This window comes from Syngnathus typhle, linkage group LG11, assembly GCF_033458585.1.
Source record: "Syngnathus typhle isolate RoL2023-S1 ecotype Sweden linkage group LG11, RoL_Styp_1.0, whole genome shotgun sequence".
In the NCBI taxonomy this organism is placed as follows: Eukaryota; Metazoa; Chordata; class Actinopteri; order Syngnathiformes; family Syngnathidae; genus Syngnathus; species Syngnathus typhle.
In genome coordinates, this window is record NC_083748.1 from 9,147,790 (window position 1) to 9,166,748 (window position 18,959).

Consider the following 18,959-nt stretch of genomic DNA (forward strand, 5'->3'; position numbering starts at 1 on the left):
GCTTAACATTTTTTTGCGCCATACCTTCTGAAGGACAGCTCTCTCAAGCGAGTCCACCTTCATCTGTTCCTTCCTCAGGCTGGCGTTTAGTGCCACCCCCTCCGCGCTGGCCTTGGAACGCACCTGCGCTATCTCCTCATTGGCCCTGTCAGAACATGTAGAAGAATGAAAAATTTGCACAGCCAGAAGAAAAGATGATCTAACACACACACGAAGACTGAATTTGTGCATCTGACTTTGTAGAGGTGAAATTTAATTTTTACAACCCCCAAAAATCTTCAAAAAATGTTGATGAACATTGACTATAATGTTCCCTTCAGAGATGGATGGAAATATGGAAAACCATCTTGGAAAATAGGAAAATACCCAAAATTCAAGTCAATTATCTGTTCTGACACCTGCAGGGTCCAAGCACATTTCTAGCTCCGCCACTGGACAACACTAAACACAAATCTCACCGATCCAGTTTCTCTTCTGCGTGCACTTTGAGGGTTTGGTAACGCTGCTCTTCCTGCTTGATGCGTGTCAGGTAGTCCTGTGCACATTTCTTCAGGACCTCCTCATTCTGGAGACAACAAGCAGCATGCTGACGCAAGGGTGCGCTACTCAATATATTGTGACATTAAAAGCTCTACTGACCTTCTTGAAGCCCTCCAAGACCCCCTTCATGTTTTCATAGCGCCTGAAGAGGTCTGCGAAGGAGCGCTCTACAGAACTGAGGTCGGCCAGGGCCTGGTCCCTCTCCATAGTCAGCTGTTGGACCGACTTACTGCTGGACAGCGTCTTCTGCTCCCGCTCATCCTCTATAACAAAGATGATGATGTTGACTATATAGATTGGTTGACGACAACGGTGACATCACAGAGAGGTGAGGTACTACCTCTGGACCTGCCATGCTTGTGAAGGCAATACAAACACAACCACTAGGTGGCAGTGACTCACCAATCATCTGGGCAACTGTCTTCTCATACTCTGCAACAATTTTCCTGTCAACAAAAGAGTACAGCGTGAGCAGTGTAAGTCTTTTTAATTTGAGTGGATTTGTGCTTGGTACCTCATCTCTAAAACCTCAGCTCTGCTTTCCTCGTACTTTGTCTTCCACTCACTGGCCTCGATCTCTTTTGTGATTATCTGCGGCGAGCAACAAAGGGCATGAAGATGTATGATTATGATAATGCGTGGATCGAGTCTGACTCCAATGAGAGTGACCTACCTCCTCTCTAATGAGGGTCAGCACTGCAGCCTTGTCAATCTCAGTCAGGGAAATTTTGTCTCGGGACGGCGCCGCTGCGTCACTGCTGCATGTTGTTTGTGTCTCACACTGTAAAAGATTAAATATGAGCATGACTATAATGTATCTTCATGTTTGATCAGAGGTATGGGGAGCTTAAGCAGCATCCATCACAGGCCACATAAGGAGACACGGAAGTAAGCCCACGAGACTTGCAGGAAAGTTAGATGAAGCAGCGCTGCTCAAGTGACTCCAGCAAGTTCACGTTCATATTCCGGTTCACTGCCCCAGGACTTTTTTGTGATGCATTTGCAATCTAATGGTACTTAAATTTGCATCGATTCGCATATTCAAATCTTTTCAAATCCTCTGCGTGCAAGCGTGTTTGTGTTAGACAGACACTGAAAGAGAGCAACCATTATAAAAAAAAAAAAGAGTGACGCATCTCACTGTGGTATTTCTAACGACGATAAACATGAAAATATATTTCAACGATGACTACGGTTCACTTACTTTGTCATCCTTCATAATACATGTGTCCTTCTCATCTTCATGATCCACTGTCTCCTGAGCTATGAATGGGAACATAACACAGTTGCGAATAAAGTAAAAACATTGGACTAAAACATTGATAAACTAATGTACAACATATATGTATATATTTCACAATATAGGCTTGGTAACACTTTTGTATCAGTCTTCCTCATGTCTAAGTAAATGATGAGAAAAGGTATTGGTAGATAGTATTCTGTCATGCTGTGACATGTGGATGGAAGAAAAAGAAATCCTGTAAAGTTACCATCTGATACAGGTGTTTCCTCGATTGTCTGTTTTTTGACAAATGTATCGATACATTCAGACTCTTCTTTCCGCAGGTGCTCGTCTTGCATTGTTTGCCCCATCATGCCGGTGGATGCCAGCTTCTCCTCATCAGTGGCGTGGTGAACTGGTTGGGAAATCTCTGGTGAGCAAACGACCACCTCGTTCTCCTCCTGAGCACAGGATTGTTGCGATTACTATACCGTAACACAATATTCAGTGGTTGAGCTAAATAATGGATATTGTTGAAAGAGCTGAGACCCTCTCAAATGATCAAATTACCTGCTTGCACATGTCCCGCGTTTGCGATTGGCTCTCGTCATGTTTCTCAACTTTACAGGGATTCCTGTGAGACAAAAACAGTGCGGACAAACATGGTGAAGAAAGTTCTGATCTTCAAAAGTAGACCTCCTTAAGATACAAATTATACTTGTAAGCATTAGGTGCTTTGGAAATGGGCCAAATTGAAAAGGTCATGGGGGAATTAGTGGCTCCTTTTATGGTCGCTGACCAATCATGTTGATCATTTAAACTGTCCGCACGCATGCTTAAAAGAAAGCGGCAACGATAGTACTTACAACAGAAAACAGAGAAACTTGGCTTGTTCAGATGTCCTGAGGCCGAGAGAAGTATAGATGAAAAGAGGAGATATAGGGGTTGCGCAACCAGAGAGAGACAGAAGGATGAAGGATGGTTATTTTCATGAGGGTAGGGGGAAAAAAACAAATGTGAATGAGCCAAAGTGTTTTTCTTAGCATGGTAAATAGCAGAGGCAAAACATGCTGCGTGCAAAAAGCTCAAGGCGGCGTTTCCTAACAACAAAGACTTCCCACAGCCTAAATATAGACAAGTTGAGGAATCACACCAATGACCACTATGCAGCGCTAAGTGCTTGGAATGTGTCCAAAGTGTTATCTGCTACTCAACCTCCCCATGAGGTGATGTCAACAACAATTTAGCCTCAAAAAGGAAAGTAGGGCTAAACTTGAAAATGGAGGTTTGCTGGGATTCTGTTGAACTCTGCCACATTCATAGGTGAAGACCACTTACTCGGCTCTCCTCTCTTTGCTTTTCTTGGGAACTTGACGAATGCTCTTCTTTCCCATCGGTTGCTCTGTTTTCTGTTTACTTTGGTCCTTGGTTTTCTTCTCACACTGATTGGAACAACTGGACGAATCCTCGTTGCTCAAGGTGTTGGAGGGCTTGAAAGGGTCCACGGAATCGTCAAAATTGTTCGGGTCGAAAGTGAAAGAGCCTTTGGGGAGGACGGGAGAACTGCTCAAAGTGTTGCTGGTCCCGAATGGATTGAAGTTGGGGTCGTCCCACTGACTGGGGTCAAAGTTATACGATCCTTTACTTGGAATGGGAACGTCGTCCAGGTTGACAGGCACAGTGGTGTCTGAAATTTGGACATTTGTCTCTGGTGCGTTCTCAGAAGCCGATTCTGACACTGCAGGTTCCGGTGCCGGTTCGGAAGGAGTCTCTGCCACTTTGGGCCTCACTTGCTTCCTGGGTTTGCTGGTTGTTTTTCTAGATCCCAATTTCTTGGGAGGTGGTTTGCTAACCGCCCCCTCGTCCGGCCCAAACTCCAGCCTCACAGGTTTTGCCTCTGATGTAGATTCTTCTGTCGGTGCTGCAGCACTGTTGTCTTCAATTAAAGAGCTGCCGAGCGGCTCAGGTCTGGGGAAAGTTATTGAACTGCATGGTGGTGGAGAATTTTGGATTTTGGGTCCGCCGCTAGTGAAAGGATTGAAACTGTCATCTATCTGGTCAGGGTCAAATTTGTAGGAGGCTTTGGGAACAGGGATTTCCTCTTCCTCATTGGTTTGTGCATCCTCCTTCTGTGTCTGCTTTATTGACAGGGATGGAGGTGTCGATTTGCGTGGTTTAGTTTTTGAGCTGGATTCGGATTTTTTCGTGACATCACTGTGCTGTGGTTCCGACTCAACAAGAGGCTTCTCCTTTGAGTGCTCCAGAACATGGCTTGGAACAGCTTCAATGCTTTGGATTGAGTTTGCCACGGGAGCAGGAGAGGAAGCTGGAGCAAGATCCAGATATGGTTCATCAACCAAGACGGGATCTGTGTTTCGGGGTGGTTCTGGTGATGGAACTGTGCAGCTCACCACTTCAGGAACCAATGTCTCTTCTCGGGGGGGTTCTGGTGTTGGAAATTGGCAGACTTCAGGAATCAATGTCTCTTCCCGTGGGGGTTCTGGTGGTGGTGCTGTGCCCGTTTCTGGAATTGATGTGACTGGGAATGAATCAGGAGCAGGTTCATAGTCTAGCGGTTTTGATGGGTTTTGTTGTGCTTCGAGATGCTTGCTGCTCATTCCCAGGGGGTCTTGCATGGGTATGGCTGGTTCATCCTGACCCATGTCCAAGAGTAAATTATTGTGGTACCCGATTGGAGCTGTAACCATCAGATGCTCCTCCTGATCTGCATCTAAAACAGAATATTCAAAACATAGTTACGACTGCACATTTAGTTTCTCCAATCAGTTCAGAGCTCAGATGCACAAGATATCTGATTGGTTCTCTGAAAACAAGTCACTAGGCTGCCGACTGTTCCATTTGCAGCTGTTGCTATGGTAATGTCTTGCTATGAGATGATGGCTGTGACATTTAAATCAACTGCACTGGGCGATAATAAATAAAAACACCAGAGATAGCTTGCACAGAACAACAGCGAGCGAGAGAGCGCTTTGATGACGCCAAAGACAGCACATCAACATATTTGAGTATGCCTGTCATGGTGGCCATGTGTAATATTATGTTGCCAGGAGACAACAGCCTGCCCGGGTTTCTTCTACTTCTCTTCACCAGCTTGCCAGAATCATTTTTGCATTCCTAATCAAAATCCATGTCACGATCAGTCAAAGGCACACCGACGGACACATTGCAGTGATTTCCAATCTATGACTTTGCAAAAATAACAACAGCGGTCTTTCTGTTAATAAATATGCATGTAATATTTTGTCTGTAAGGTTGATTTAGTAATCATACACTTATTATTGTGGGGTACAATATTAAAAACAATTATGCCTGTGATTCCATTTAATTCTAAAACATTGCTAACTACAACCACAATGATTATTTTTTTGTTTTTATTTTAATGACTAATTATTCATTTAATTCCCAATTTATTAACCCATTAACTGACCCTGTCAAAAACCTTTTTGATTGTTAGTGTTATCCTATACAAAAAAATGAATAAAAAATGGTCATGTTTGGACCGATTAGGATGGCGTAATGGTAATTTTAGATGGCCACAGACAAATACAGTCCCTGGCATGACAAAGACGTCTTAGAAATGCTTTAGCTCCTGTCTACTCAATACAAATACACACAAACACGTGTGATGTATGAGGTTGTTGAGTCATTAGGAAATTCTCTCCTGTCATTGTCTCTCCTCACTTTGCAATGTACTCTATGAAGAAATGCTGGTTGACTGGATTCCTCTTTAAAAACAGTCTCAGGCGTGCACTGAACATAAAAAAATCAAAAGGCAAACAAGTGTGACGGAAGCCCCCAATCCTCATCCCCTCCTCCCGACCCCTGTCAGCGCGCAGGACAAAACAGGGTGAACTAAAGCTTTTGTTGAACCTGTTGAATTCCAGAGCAAAGGCGATTCCCACACTCTGTCACAGACGCTGCCTCTTGGCAATTCGTGTTAAAAAGTGACAACAGGTCTGCCAACCTTACTTAAACACTGTTGAAATAAAAACAGGTCCTAAAAACAATGACAGCACAGGGTCATTTGGTAGTCAAAATAAAGGCAGGTGAAAGGTAAATCCTTAATGGGAGCTGGAATGTGGTGGGCAGGTACATTCCTGACCCAGCCCGGCTTCACGTGGATCCAATTACAAACTTGATCCGCCGTGTGTGTGCACGGCGGTGGAGCTGATTCAAGTCCATGTGTTTGAAAAATAATGATGCTATTCTATGATGTCCAACATTTCCAGTAACATACTGCCAACACGCAAATGACTCGTGAAGAGCACTTTTTTGCTTCGCCTGCCAGCGTGTTGCGTTCCCTCACCTGTTTTGTTGTCAGCATTGCCACTTTCCAGCTCTTCTGGGATGACCGGTGGGCCGCGGACAGGAGTCGCCGCCTCGGGTGTGTCGAAATGACCGTCTGAGTCAGAACTGATGTAGCCAGAGGGGGAAACAAACAAACAAGCAAATGACGTTAGAATCAATCCATTCAAGACTGAAAGTTCATTCTGTACTGATCCATGTCTATATCAAATTTGCTCTTTCATCTATTCCGATGTCACAACAATGTCGCCATTTATCAGATTTGCCCCTGAGGAAAGCCTTTTGGCTAATTACAACACTTGGTACCATTTTCACGATACAAAATTATTTATGTTGCCAAGTTGTAAAATATTCAATGATACAAAAGCAGTAGCACATCAGGATCTAAACATTGCACCCTAGAAAATGAGTGTTTGTGAGACTGTGAAATTAATTGCAGAAATGTACTTGACTTCATGGTGACAGGAAGTAAATGCAGCACAGACAGAAAGAGGAAATTGGCTGACCTCCTCTCTTCCTGTCACACCGCATTCAATATTTTCCTTTCATTTCCAAAACATGAACCTTTTACTAAAGATTAGCCAGATTTGATATGTTCACCACCACATTGTGGATGTTGAAAAAAATAATAAGCGGACAATATCAGTGCCACAACGCCCAAAACGTGCGCCGTGTTTGTGTGAAGGATTCATACCTCTGTCTACACTGCTTACTTCTGTCGACTACAGAGAAAACATTGCGTTCAAACCACAGCCATGCCAGAAATGTATCAGCGATAATCAAACAAACGTGTTCTCTTCCTCAACAAACGTGAGAATGCTCTTCACTGTTTGTTGTTGAGGAATTCTCATCTAAATTTCCCTGACAGCACCCACACACAAACACACGTGTGTACACACGTGTCAATACACATCCCTCGCTGCCACAAGTGTCCAAAAGAACACTTGCCTGCAGCCTTGAGATCTCTCTTCATCCTCCTCCTCCTCCTTCTCCTCGCTCCCCTCCTCTGCTCCTCGCACCGCCGTCCACGTCCACTTGGCCCATGACACGGGTGACAACCAAGACGACATCTCCTTTCCCCTGTGGCACTCTCGACTCAGTGCTGGGTGGTGAATCGCTCACTTGGCACCAATCCCTTTTGCTTTTTAAATTTCCATCTGCCTTCTCATCGCCCTAGAAAGACTGTTTCCTCAGCATGGTCCCCACTGGTGGAAGGAACCATTTCTACTAAAGCGTTTCACCTCCACTCCCTGAATGTGCCTGTGCTTTTCTGATCAGCTGGTTCTCTAACTGCTCACTCCTGCTAACCCCCTCCAAGCTTGCACAGCAGGCTGCTCCATTGAATCTAAACCCGGGCGGGGGAGGCAGCAAGCTTTCAGTGCACAAGTCCATGTAGGTGTTCTTTACTGAGCTCCATGTGTTGCCCTGTGGTTGGAGAATGGTACAACCCTTCAGTTAGCCGTTTCTCTCTGAAGCAGAAGGAGGAGGGAGTCTGGAAACAAACAGTGAGGGAGGAGAAGAAGAAGGAGGAGCTTTGAAGCAGGGGTTCCTCACTCGGTTTCGGAATGTGGGGTTGCACCTAAAAACAGTTTTTGCAACCCCCAAGTGGTTTAACAGTTGACTGGCTTTGCTGTCAGGAGACAGACTGGAGCGACCAGTTTAGCATCACCTCAATAAATGCAGTGGATCAGCTCTTGCATATGAGTTCACCCAACCAATCAACGTATGTCCCTCTGGGAGTTCTTCGGGAGGATAGGGTATCAAAGGCTGTACATTCTCTGATGCACGTCAATTGTGGCCGCCGATGGACTGGCTGTTCGGGAATCTCCTGAAATTCCTGATGGCCACCACTTCTGTGACTGTCACAACATGTTGAAATGCAGTGTTTTAGAGCTTTGTTATAACAATACAAGTGGATCATCTGAGTAGATCACACGTACTAGGTAAGGTTTTAAATAGTCAGGAAAGATTTAGCCACGTATGGCAGCTGCGCACAAGTTTCCATCACTAAGCAAGAGGTACACGTGGCTCATTTAGAGGTTCCACTTTGGAGCACAGAGGGTGGAGTTTGTCTTTATTTACTGTCTGGGTATGCAGAGGCTTCAAGGCGATTGTCTAGAGCTTGTTATTGCTGGCTTGTAACAAATAAACACTTGAATTGGAACGTTAGGATCAATTTGTGACTTCATTTTTAGGCCACTTCCTCATTTGTGACTGGCGTAGTCATAACAGGGGAGTTTGCTTCCTTAGCGGTGTTTGTCTTGTCTAAAAATGGCATTGATAAACATGAGGAGGTAGCATAAGGAAACTGCGTGTGCCTCCTGATAAAAGACCTTAAAAGCTGTGTTACCAGCGCTGCTGTAACGAGTTGAGATCTGGCAAGAAATCTGGAGCTTGCACAATGATCTGTACATAACTAAAAAAAGTCTCAGATTTCAAATTCTGATGCTGTGGGAGGAACCCGTATGTTTTTGTTTTGTTTTTTTGAGGAAATAGTCGCCAAAGCCAACCAATTGGACTTTCTCTCCATTGCAATCTTTTCCCCAGTTGAAACAACCTGAACTGTGCTTGAAGCAGAACAAGAACAAAAGGCATATTCATGATAAGGCGTACAATGCAGATGTATTGTTGTTATAATGATTGACTTCACACTAAATCCACATCCAACATGCACAAAGCATTATTGTAGGCCTATATTTTTCCACACATTAGTGGAGCCATATCATATGTTTTCAGTGGAATAAATCAATAAAAATAAAGCAGACACACACAAACAGTCTGATCTCGGGAAATACACCGGCAGTGAGCCAACGTGAGATAATTTTAGGGGGTCAAAAAAATAGAGATGCTACTGAGCAAGAGGAAAGAATTGGTCAATATTCAAGGTATGTGTGTGGAACAAATGAGGTAGTATCTCACCAGAAAGTTAAAAAAAATACAGACTTATTAATAAAATGACAGTAACAGCTCCTTTTAGCAAGCTACGTACAGAATGGAAACTAATGAAAATTATATTTGATCAGGGATTCAAAAAGTAGGTGTAGAACAGTGTCCTCTAGTGGTAAGACAGTAACATCGCCACAAATAGCTCACAAAAATCTCCAACATTTATTGTTATCTTCCCAAATATACAGAAAGCGTCATGTGTTTGTAGTTTATAAACCAATAGAAGTTTGAAACGCAATTAACTTGAGATGCTTTTCAAGATTTAACGATTGCGTAACTAACACGTACAGTAAACTGAAGAGTAATAACGACATTGCTCGACAGATGGCGGTAAAGCCTTTGCAACATGCAGTTTAGCCGGGAAACGGATGTCCGCCAACCGCGAAGAAGAATAGTTTCCGGTGTGGGTGGTTTGTTTTCTGGTAGTTAATGGCGGTCGCGTACAGCGTTGTCTGTCCACATCTTCACGGTTTCCATTGTAACTGTCTAATTGTAATCAAACATGTACTCGGGTGTGTTGAGATTGCGGGCTAGTTACACGATATTTATGTTCAACTTTCAGGTTGGCTCACGTGCCGTGGGGTTTGGAAAGACACGGTTTAAAGCGAGGCGAAAACGACGCAAACGGTGAGACGGCATTTATGCAAACACTATGTTGTCTACGTCATTAATACGTGCTACCAACTGGCTTATTACATCCACTACTCCTACGTTCTTTATTTTCGTTGTCCACGTGCACGGTGCAAATATAATCCTTTCCATTCTAGAGGACCATGGAGGACGAAGAAGGAGAGAAAGCCAGCGGGTGTGAAGTAGCCGAGCTGCGTCTTCAGGTGGAGTCGTTGAAAGAGGAGCTGAAGGAGTGCAAAGCCGAACTGGCCAAGTTGCAGAAGCAACTGAGCAATTCCGAGAGACTGCAGAGGAGCACAGAGAGCTACAACGAGGATTTGAGAAAACAGGTTCGAATTTGCATTCCGTTCACAAGCTGACAAAAATCCGTTTTGGTTGACACTAGCAGAGATACTACACATACCCAATTGTTTGTTTTTGTCAATATAGAACTTCCAGTACATCACAGACCGATGTTTATCATTCTATACGGTTTATAAGTTTGAAAACACCTCATATGAGTCCAAACTTGTTACCACGTTCTTATCTTTATCACAAACATGCACAATTGATATTTGCAATGATCCGATTGCAGGTGGATCAACTAAGTGCAGAGATTCATGAGTGGAAGAAAAAAAACAAAGAGAAAGTTCACGTTGAAACTCAGACCGAAGAATATGTTTGGACTGAAACAGGTATCGTTATATCTTTATACTTAGTAATTGGCCTATCCCCAAGGGTTAATAAATTGTCTCAATTGGTGTTCCTTTTCTTTCCAGACTATTATAACTACTACTACGGTGACCACGCTCAGAACAGCGTGGCTGCGGTCTCCGAGGAAAGTCTGGAGACCACTCAAGCGGTGGCTGCGACTGGTGGAGGTGACTCGGCAGAGGTTGCAACAGTGGTGCCGGCAGACACTACAGCAGACACAACTGCGGATGTGTCTGCTCAACCCGATAGCAGTGTGGGAGTCACAACCGAGGTGTGTGCACGTGCCTCAAGAATGCTCATTTAATAATACTCAAACAGATTTTCCGAGAAAACAATCCCATGTTTCTCTTAGGCAGGTGATGCAGCATCCATTGCCGACATGCTAAGAGCTACCGCTGAGGAGGCCATGACACAGACCGGCTTTGTCTTCGACGAGACAACTGGCATGTACTATGACCACAGCACTGGCTTCTATTATGACTCGGTTCGTAAAGTTTTTCGATTCTTCAATTTACAATGCATGGGTTCAATTGAATCAATTATGATTTTACCCACTGGTGACATATTAGTCATGGCAGCGGAAAATCCATTCTCTGTCACTAACACGTTACATCTTTGGTTCGACTCATTTGCCTACGCATGATTCTCGCCTCAGGTCAGCCAGCTCTACTACGATTCCAGCACGGGCTTTTACTACTATTACGACGCAGAAAGTGGACGGTACCAGTTTCATTCCAAAGTTGAGGTTTCTGCTGCGCAGACTGGTGACCAAGATGATTGTATGAATGAAAAGAAAGGCAAATGGTTCAAGAGAGGTGGGAAGAAAAACACACTGTACAGTGATAAGGTGAGTGAGCGATCTGGGTACAATAAATACGAGTTGACTGCTGGCTTTTGAGTGACCATCGCAAACGGACCATTTTCATTTTTAGGATTGCCTTTCGGTCTCAGTCTTTAAATCATGCCGTCTTCCCTGTGTGTCAAAACGCGAGGCTAGCTGACTAAAAGACTATCCCTCCGACCCAGGTACACGAGCTGACTAACTCGTTGGCTAATATGAAGATTTTCTCAAACTGGAACACTGCTTGCCACAGAGGTACATATTTTCAATGACCAACACGAGCGTCAAAGTTATAGTAATGCATTTCTTGTCACACCACCTGAAAATGCATTTATAAAACAGGATGTGGCGATTTGTTAGCTCGTTAATTAATTTCCAGGGTCTTCCAAATATAGTGGTGTCGTATTAACACGCCATTGCTGAGATTCAAAAGGTAAGGTAAATAGATTGATATCACATTAGGTTTAAAATCTGGTTTCAAAGGCGAGGATCTCCAAAAGCCAGCAGTCTTCCTATCAGTGAATCTCATTGGACAATCTAATTGCTAAATATATTATGGCAGGAGTATGCATATGATGAGTTCAAGTCGGATGAAGAAGAGCATCAATCAAGGCGGGAGTCCCGAAAATCAAGAAGACGATCTCGTAGTCCCGAGCCACGCGAGAGAGACTCCAAACGGCGCGGGGAGAGAGACAAGTCCTCCTCCTCCAAGAGAAAGAAGCATAAAAGTGGTTCAAGCCACGATGAGAAGAAAAGATCAAAGAAGAAAAAGAAGCGATCCAAGTCGTCGTCGCGCAAGAAGGACCGAAGATCCCCAACTCGGAGCACCGACTTGGCGGGTAACAGCGAGGCTGAGGAAGGGGAGCTCACTGAGTCGGAGAAGGAGCAGTGGGAGTCTCCGCCTTCTGCGTCGCCTTCTCGGAGTTCACCTTGCAACCACAGCCCGGAGTCCGAGATGGAGACTCAGTGTCGGGCAGGTGAGCTAGCGACGAGCTACTTTGGCACTTGCGGCAGGCACCTTTAAGTCCACTGACAGGAACCAGGAAAACCTCATAAGTGAGGTCAGGTCACTTGGACCCACACTGCCCGGATGAGTTTAGTGTGGTGTTGTTGATGTGCCACTTCAGTAGGTGATTTAAAAAAAAAATGTATAAACTCTCATGCATCACTTTGTTTCTTTTTGTTTTCGCAGAGCTGTGGCCACCCTGCGTGAGAGTCACCGTGGTCCGATCTCCGGTGCTGCAGGTTGGAACGTTGTTTATCATCACAGCTGACTCTGCGTCCACCATTGGCAGGTGTGTTCTGTCTCATTAACAAGAGGGAAACAATCACTTAGACTTAAAGCGAAACCCAGGGAGATGCGCGCCTTGTTTCAAAAATATGAATTTTCTGTCTGTTGCAGAGAGAAAGACATGGATCATGCAATTCAGATACCAGAAATGGGGGTCAGCAAGGTGTGGTTCAGCCTTTTGAATGACAGCAGAATTTACAATGATGAAATTGATGTTTGACAATTGTTTGATTGCTCCTAGTTGCATGCTGAGGTGTACTTTGACCAGCAGCTGCAGAGCTACATGATCGTGGACCAGGGAAGTCAGAACGGAACGGTTATCAATGGCAACAGAATCTTACAGGTGAAGATCTGCGATTTATAGCCATAAGTTTTTTATGGGGCTTTAAAGATAACACGTCAGGGACTAAGCCCTGCAGCAAATAACAAGAAGAGACGCCCGTACGCAAAGGTTGGCAACTACCTTTAGATGCCACAAGGTGGCAGTAGAGCAGTTTGTCTACTAAACAAAGCTGTCGCCTGACTAAATGAAGCTCCTCCCTTCAGTTTGCTGTAGTTTTTGGGTATCAAGACGCCACGAGATGGTGCTTAACAGTGAATTAATGAATTTCTCAGCAAATAAAAGACACCACCACTTGTTCACTGCCGTCCGTCCACAGCCCAAAATCAAGTGTGAACCACACCCACTGACTCACGGCGACGAGGTGAAGATGGGAGACACGGTGTTGTCCTTCCACATCCACGCAGGGACCGATACGTGTGATGGCTGTGAGCCTGGCCAAGTGATGGCTCACCTCAGCAAGCACAAGAAAGAGGAGCCGCTAGGTGAGCTTTTTTCCCATCTGGAGAAACTGATTTTCTCTTTCAAATCATATCCATTTGTTTGAATTGCTGTATTTCCCCATAGGGCCAACTCTGACCAAAGAGGATAAAGAAGTGCTGAGACAGAAAGAGCTCAAATCCATGAAGGCTAAATATGGCCTCCAGGTAAAATGGTGCTACATCTATTTGACCGTTCTCATTTTTGTACACCATCTCAACTACTTTTGCCGTTAACAGAGTAACGAGTTCGAAGATGGCAAAGCTCTGAGAAATCCAAAGTATAAGGACCGAGCTGAGTCTCGACGCCAGACTGTGGGCAGCGAGGGTCTTTTCCAACAAGATGACGCGCCTGCTTCTGTTCATGTGTAAGTTTCCATTCACAAACTGCAACTTGTGGGAAAGCCAAATGTGGCTCCATGACTTATTTTGAATGTTGTGCTCTCAAAGGGAGATCAGCGAGGTCAACAAAGGAAGGAAGATGTTGGAAAAGATGGGCTGGAAGAAAGGAGAAGGGCTGGGTAAAGAGGGAACTGGAATGAAAGATCCGGTGAGAGATTGGCTCACATTTCTGTTTGATTTGTATACCCAAAGATTTGTTTATTGATATTCTGCTACTGCTACTTCTTCCTTCAGATTCAGCTTCAAATCCGAAAGGCCCAATCAGGACTGGGAGCGTGCACTGCCATGTCTGTGGACGACGCCTCTCTGACCAGAACCAAATCCCAGAAGAACTGGGAGAAGGCTCGCGAGAGATTTGCTGACTCGTGCCAGGCAGATGCGCCGTCATCCAAAACACAGTGTGCCTCCCCCAAAGCTTGGGTCAAAGCGGAGCCTGAAGCTGCCGGCCCTCACGCCGAGGCTCCTCCAGAGACCCAAAGTTAATCAGAGCAGACGGATTTGGAAGACACACATCTTTGAAATACTGCTATGTGCAAGAGAAGAACTCAGTGTAAGGGTCCAACTAGCTGCAGTGCAGAACTTCCACTTAGCGCTCGAAGCAAATATTGACACACTGAGGTTGTGAGGTCATACTGGTATGAGAGGAGATAACTGGAGACACTCTCAGATGTTGCACAGTCAACACTTAGGAGACAAGTTCTACAGAAGTCATGACAGTGATAATGTACTGTGTATTATTAGAAGTAATATGATGAAATGTTTTGCATTTATTGTAGGGTGATTTGCACACACAGCAGTCAGCTGCTGTGCGTCATCTCTGTGTTTATTTGAAGTCTTGCTGAGGGTGTGAGAATGGTTGCATGTGCTCACTCAAACTGCTCGGCCACACACACACACACACACACTAAGGTAGTACTGATCAATATCAGGACAGCCACAAGTAATGTGAAGTCTGTAAAGTGGAAGAATTGCGGTCTCATTGAAATAAATGAAGTGGTAATGCAAAGTAAGACCCATTCGAATGAGGTTCAGCATATGGAACAGGCGTCAAGGTGACCGAAAAGACTCACGTGACACTGTTAGTGAGAGTCTTGCCGCTGGGACCCGCCGTGCTCTTCTGACTTATCGTGCCTCCCATTTTGATCTCGCTGTCGTCCAACCAACATGGACGTAACCTCCGCTTTTCCTGACTTGAGACTGACGTGCGCTTCTATGCTGCTTGACGCTGCTCTCAGAACTCTCTGACACTTGACAGGTGACTTGCTCCCTCCCTCCCTCAAACAATCGCCTTCTCGAGTCTCCTCCCTTATCGTATGTGCGGCAGATAAACATATTACTGTTAAACATGGGCGGGACCATGGCCACACTTGCCTGACAGCCTTGCCGTGACTCACAAGATTAAAAGGGATTTTTTTTTTTCTTGTTTGGTGATGGCTGCCTGTGTCTTGGGTTGGATCTGGATTGACCAGTTTCAGACATTTCCGGAACAATAAGTGTCTGTTCTACAGCCTCTTTACAGTGAATTATGTTGTAAGATGATTCCTTCAGGACGACATCAGCTGATAGAACTGGTTGAATAACCATCCTTTGTTGCCGGAGATGGTTTATCCCAGTCACGGAAGCTATTGCTGTGCAGTTTGACTAACAAAGTCAATAGAATTCATTTGACACCTCTAAGTAATAATGTCTGACTTCCTGAGGCAATTTTGCATGTCTGCTGGAGCACAAACAATTTTATAATTAAAAATCAGTATACTTCGCTTGTGTCTTGCACAGGTTTTTACAGCTCCAGAATATCTCTAGTGCAGTGCTTCTCAAATAGTGGGGCGCGCCCCCCTTGGGGGGCGCGGTGCTATTCCTGGGGGGGCGCGTGTGACCCTGGGGAACAGGCTTTTTTTTTGGCAGTACTAGAATAAAGTGTAATTGCGCGTTTACTACAGCAGGGGGCAGTGGCGCTCTCATTGTTACTTCTGTCACGTTTGCGACAGTGCAACATTTTACGACTTACAAGACAAGTTAGGATAGTCACGGTGGGGAGGGGGGGCGCAAATAGTTTTCTTCTTGCTAGGGGGGGGCGTAACAGAAAATAATTGAGAAGCACTGGTTTAAATAAAGGTTAACCTAAAAAAAAAAAAAAAAAAAAAAAAAAAGTGAACCCTGAACTTTGAACCCGCGGTGACCCCGTGGTGACCCCGTGGCCCCGCGGTGACCCCGCGGTGACCCCGTGGTGACCCCTGGGTGACCTTTGAACCCTGAACTTTCAACTCTAGTAAAAAATCGAAAATGTGCACATGACCCCGTGAACTTTGAACCGACCTTTGACCCCTGGGTGAACTTTGAACCGTAAACTTTGACCTTTGACCCCTAGCTAATTACGTTTTTTTTTTTTTTTTTTTAAACCGGCATAGCAGAACGATCCATGGTCTTCATATGCCGCGCTGTCGCCATCTCCTGGTCAGTTAGTGAAATGCTTTTGCTGATGTTTTTTTTCTCTCAATTAAAACAAATCAATTAGCCAGTTGGTTTTCTTTATTTAATATCTATTATCAGACAAAACCAAATTGTGAATCAGTCACCTAGGCTATAGCAGAACAAACAATCCATGGTCTTCAGATGCCACGCTGTCGCCATCTCCTGGTCAGCTAGTGAAATGCTTTTGCTGTTTTTTTTCCCTCTCAATTAAAACAAATCAATCAGCCAGTTGGTTTTCTTTATTTAATATCTATTATCAGACAAAACCAAATTGTGAATCAGTCACCTAGGCTATAGCAGAACAAACAATCCATGGTCTTCAGATGCCACGCTGTCGCCATCTCCTGGTCAGCTAGTGAAATGCTTTTGCTGTTTTTTTTCCCTCTCAATTAAAACAAATCAATCAGCCAGTTGGCTTTCTTTATTTAATATCTGATATCAGACAAAACCAAATTGTGAATCAGTCACCTAGGCCAGTGCTTCTCAAATAGGGGGGGGGGGGGGGGGCGTAACAGAAAATAATTGAGAAGCACTGCTCTAGTGTGTCTTAATTCTTAGCTTTGAGGAATAACGCAGCTCAAAGGTCATGTAGAAAAAGCGGGGTCATCCCCTCTCATACCACACATAGCGTCACATACACATCCCTAACCAGACAAGGGGCAGTGTTGTTGTGCGAGACAAAGTAGATGAGCTTCTCCAGATAAGAGTACTCTGTCATCAAGTTATATTTCACTGATAAGTCCAGTGCCACTGCTGAAAGACATTGAATTTTTTTTTAATTGCTAAAACACACAGAAAATTACATTTTCCTTATCTGTTCTATGACCACCATGGTCAGTATGTGTTACAATATGGGAGAGAGCCATCAACAAAACATGACAGCACAGTCAGCAACGCAGACTCACAACACGGGTCATGTGGGCACTGACATCCACCAAGAGATGACAAAAGGCTACAAATAGAAGAGGGCGGGGTGAAGTTTCTGCTGTCACTGCAGAACTGAATCCTGAAATTTCAAACTATTCTATCGAAATCGTCTTTGAGTGACCCTGAACAGGTCACTAGCCAATATAGGGCAATAATTCTTGTCTTTTCCTTTATTTATTATTATTTTTTTTTTACAAAAATCAACTCAGTCAAAAATGTATTATGCAGGACTATGCTGGCCCTCAGCCACAAAAAAATAGACCTTTGTAGTAATAGGACAGTGTAAGACTCAATGCAAGCGCAACCAAACATTGCCACCCAGTGGTGAATGGTGATATTGCAGTTTTAAAATATACAGTACAACCCTGAGACAGAGCGCAAGAAAGAGGGAGAAAAAGAGAGAAAAGGGAGAGATTGTGGCTGTCAATTGGCCATCCAGTCGAGAGTCTGAAGTCTACAGAGAATTCAGTCCTTGAGCATTTGACTGCGGTGGGCAGGAAGTGGAAGGGAGGGCGTCGAGGTTTAAAGCTCCGGAGGTCACATGTTTTCATCCTTTTTTTGGGACGCTGAGAGGAAACGTTTCTCATTCCAGCTACATTCCAGCGATCACTTGTTTATTCCTAATAAAGCCCAATGGAAGTTTTTATTCATAGAACCTTGATGGGTGCAATTAAGTGTTAAACAGCAAACCATGGCACATGCGTGTAAAAATCTTTTTGCATTTATGTTATGCACATTCTAAACACACATTCTAGTATGTATGGCTACTGTAGAAATCTTGGCTTCAGTTGCTATGAGTAAGCGAGTGTGTCTGAGCTTCAGGGTGTGTCTCCCTAGCTGTGACCTCATCTTCCCAGAAAAGACTCCAGAAACCTCAGCGGCACACTCGCCCACATGATGCAGTCACAGTTTGCCTGTTCATTCAACAAAAGCATCTGAATGTGTGTATGCGCCAGAGGAGCATCCTGTTTATACAGCCCAAGTAGAACTTGTTCAAGTTCTACTGCACTTTTGTCCTGCAGTTACCTGTCAGTGTCCAGTCAGCTAATAAACACGTGCATACACACCATAAACTGGGTCAACTAGTCAAGGGAATTATAGCTTCATGAAAAGAAGCTTTGTGTGAAAACAAAATAGAACAGCTCCCACATTCTTGAAAAAGCATTACCAACAGTCCATCCAATGGATGGTGTTGATGCCCAAAAGTCATCACATCAGAACCAGAAGGCATCACATCTAGCTTGTGTAGCCAAATCAAGTGCCAATAGACCCTACCTTGGCTTGTCAGAGGACATCCGTCGAGAGCTTGTCTCGTCCTGGAGGGAGGAGAAAAAGTCCTCGGCGTGAGCTTCCGTCAAAGATGCGCTCCGTGTGCTTGTGTGTGGTGGTGGAGCTCGGTCCATGTGGCTGCAAGGGAAATAGGAAATGAAGCTTCTAGGCAACAAGCCACGGACAGAGTGGCCTTTAAAGAAACAGCAGTCACGCTCCTAACACACCTAATTGTATATAATAATAATAATAATAATAATAATAATAATAATAATAATAATAATAATAATAATAATAATAATAATAATAATAATAATAATAAAACAGCACACACTTCTAAACTGCAGGTGAATTCCGTGGTTTAACTGAATGACATTAACATATAAAGCACAGACCATTGCATATAGAGCAGTCACTGTCGCATCAATATCTAGTTGTTAAGTAACTCGAACAGATGCAGCTTACTTGTTGGTCCAGCAGAAGCACCTGTAGCTAGAACCAAACTGTGGAAGGAATTTTACTTTCTAATTCCGGATTCCCCGAAACATACGGTATTGTGAATCTAACGAAATAAAATGTGT

At 44.2% G+C, this 18,959-nt stretch overlaps 2 protein-coding genes and 1 long non-coding RNA gene across 5 annotated transcripts in view; 2 read left to right on the forward strand and 1 right to left on the reverse strand.

The window, feature by feature from the left end:
• Positions 1–18,527, reverse strand: part of LOC133162208 (transforming acidic coiled-coil-containing protein 1-like) — a 19,897-nt gene extending 1,370 nt beyond the window's left edge. Inside the window, exons 1-12 of one of the 3 annotated variants that reach the window (XM_061291233.1) lie at positions 18,385–18,527; positions 6,090–6,196; positions 3,101–4,493; positions 2,333–2,396; positions 2,031–2,223; positions 1,745–1,803; positions 1,214–1,321; positions 1,055–1,131; positions 943–986; positions 640–803; positions 459–565; positions 25–145 (exon numbers count right to left, since the gene is read on the reverse strand). In XM_061291233.1, coding sequence (XP_061147217.1) covers positions 25–145; positions 459–565; positions 640–803; positions 943–986; positions 1,055–1,131; positions 1,214–1,321; positions 1,745–1,803; positions 2,031–2,223; positions 2,333–2,396; positions 3,101–4,493; positions 6,090–6,196; positions 18,385–18,512 — 2,565 coding nt within the window. In that variant the 5' untranslated portion in view covers positions 18,513–18,527. Of the gene's footprint in view, positions 1–24; positions 146–458; positions 566–639; positions 804–942; positions 987–1,054; positions 1,132–1,213; positions 1,322–1,744; positions 1,804–2,030; positions 2,224–2,332; positions 2,397–3,100; positions 4,494–6,089; positions 6,197–7,036; positions 7,562–14,780; positions 15,032–18,384 lie in introns of those variants that run through there. The other 2 variants (XM_061291235.1, XM_061291234.1) reach the window with 2 other exon arrangements.
• On the forward strand, positions 111–2,193 carry LOC133162218 (uncharacterized). Its single transcript, XR_009716198.1, has 2 exons — positions 111–245; positions 405–2,193. It is a non-coding gene; the product is annotated as an uncharacterized LOC133162218 (long non-coding RNA).
• On the forward strand, positions 9,422–15,470 carry aggf1 (angiogenic factor with G patch and FHA domains 1). Its single transcript, XM_061291237.1, has 15 exons — positions 9,422–9,661; positions 9,802–9,993; positions 10,239–10,338; positions 10,423–10,628; positions 10,710–10,841; positions 11,013–11,204; positions 11,761–12,175; positions 12,391–12,493; positions 12,601–12,652; positions 12,731–12,832; positions 13,149–13,314; positions 13,397–13,476; positions 13,549–13,676; positions 13,759–13,858; positions 13,945–15,470. The coding sequence occupies exons 2-15, from the start codon at positions 9,808–9,810 to the stop codon at positions 14,191–14,193; spliced, it is 2,211 nt and encodes a 736-aa protein (XP_061147221.1). The 5' UTR covers positions 9,422–9,661; positions 9,802–9,807; the 3' UTR covers positions 14,194–15,470.
• Positions 18,528–18,959: the final 432 nt, after the last annotated feature.

Excerpts from the sequence above, each read along its gene's own strand:
- aggf1 (XM_061291237.1), top strand. The coding sequence starts at position 9,808 with ATGGAGGACGAAGAAGGAGAGAAAGCCAGCGGGTGTGAAGTAGCCGAG. Across the intron at positions 12,833-13,148 it reads ATGGCAACAGAATCTTACAG|CCCAAAATCAAGTGTGAACC; the intron begins GTGAAGATCTGC and ends GTCCGTCCACAG. Across the intron at positions 13,315-13,396 it reads CAAGAAAGAGGAGCCGCTAG|GGCCAACTCTGACCAAAGAG; the intron begins GTGAGCTTTTTT and ends ATTTCCCCATAG.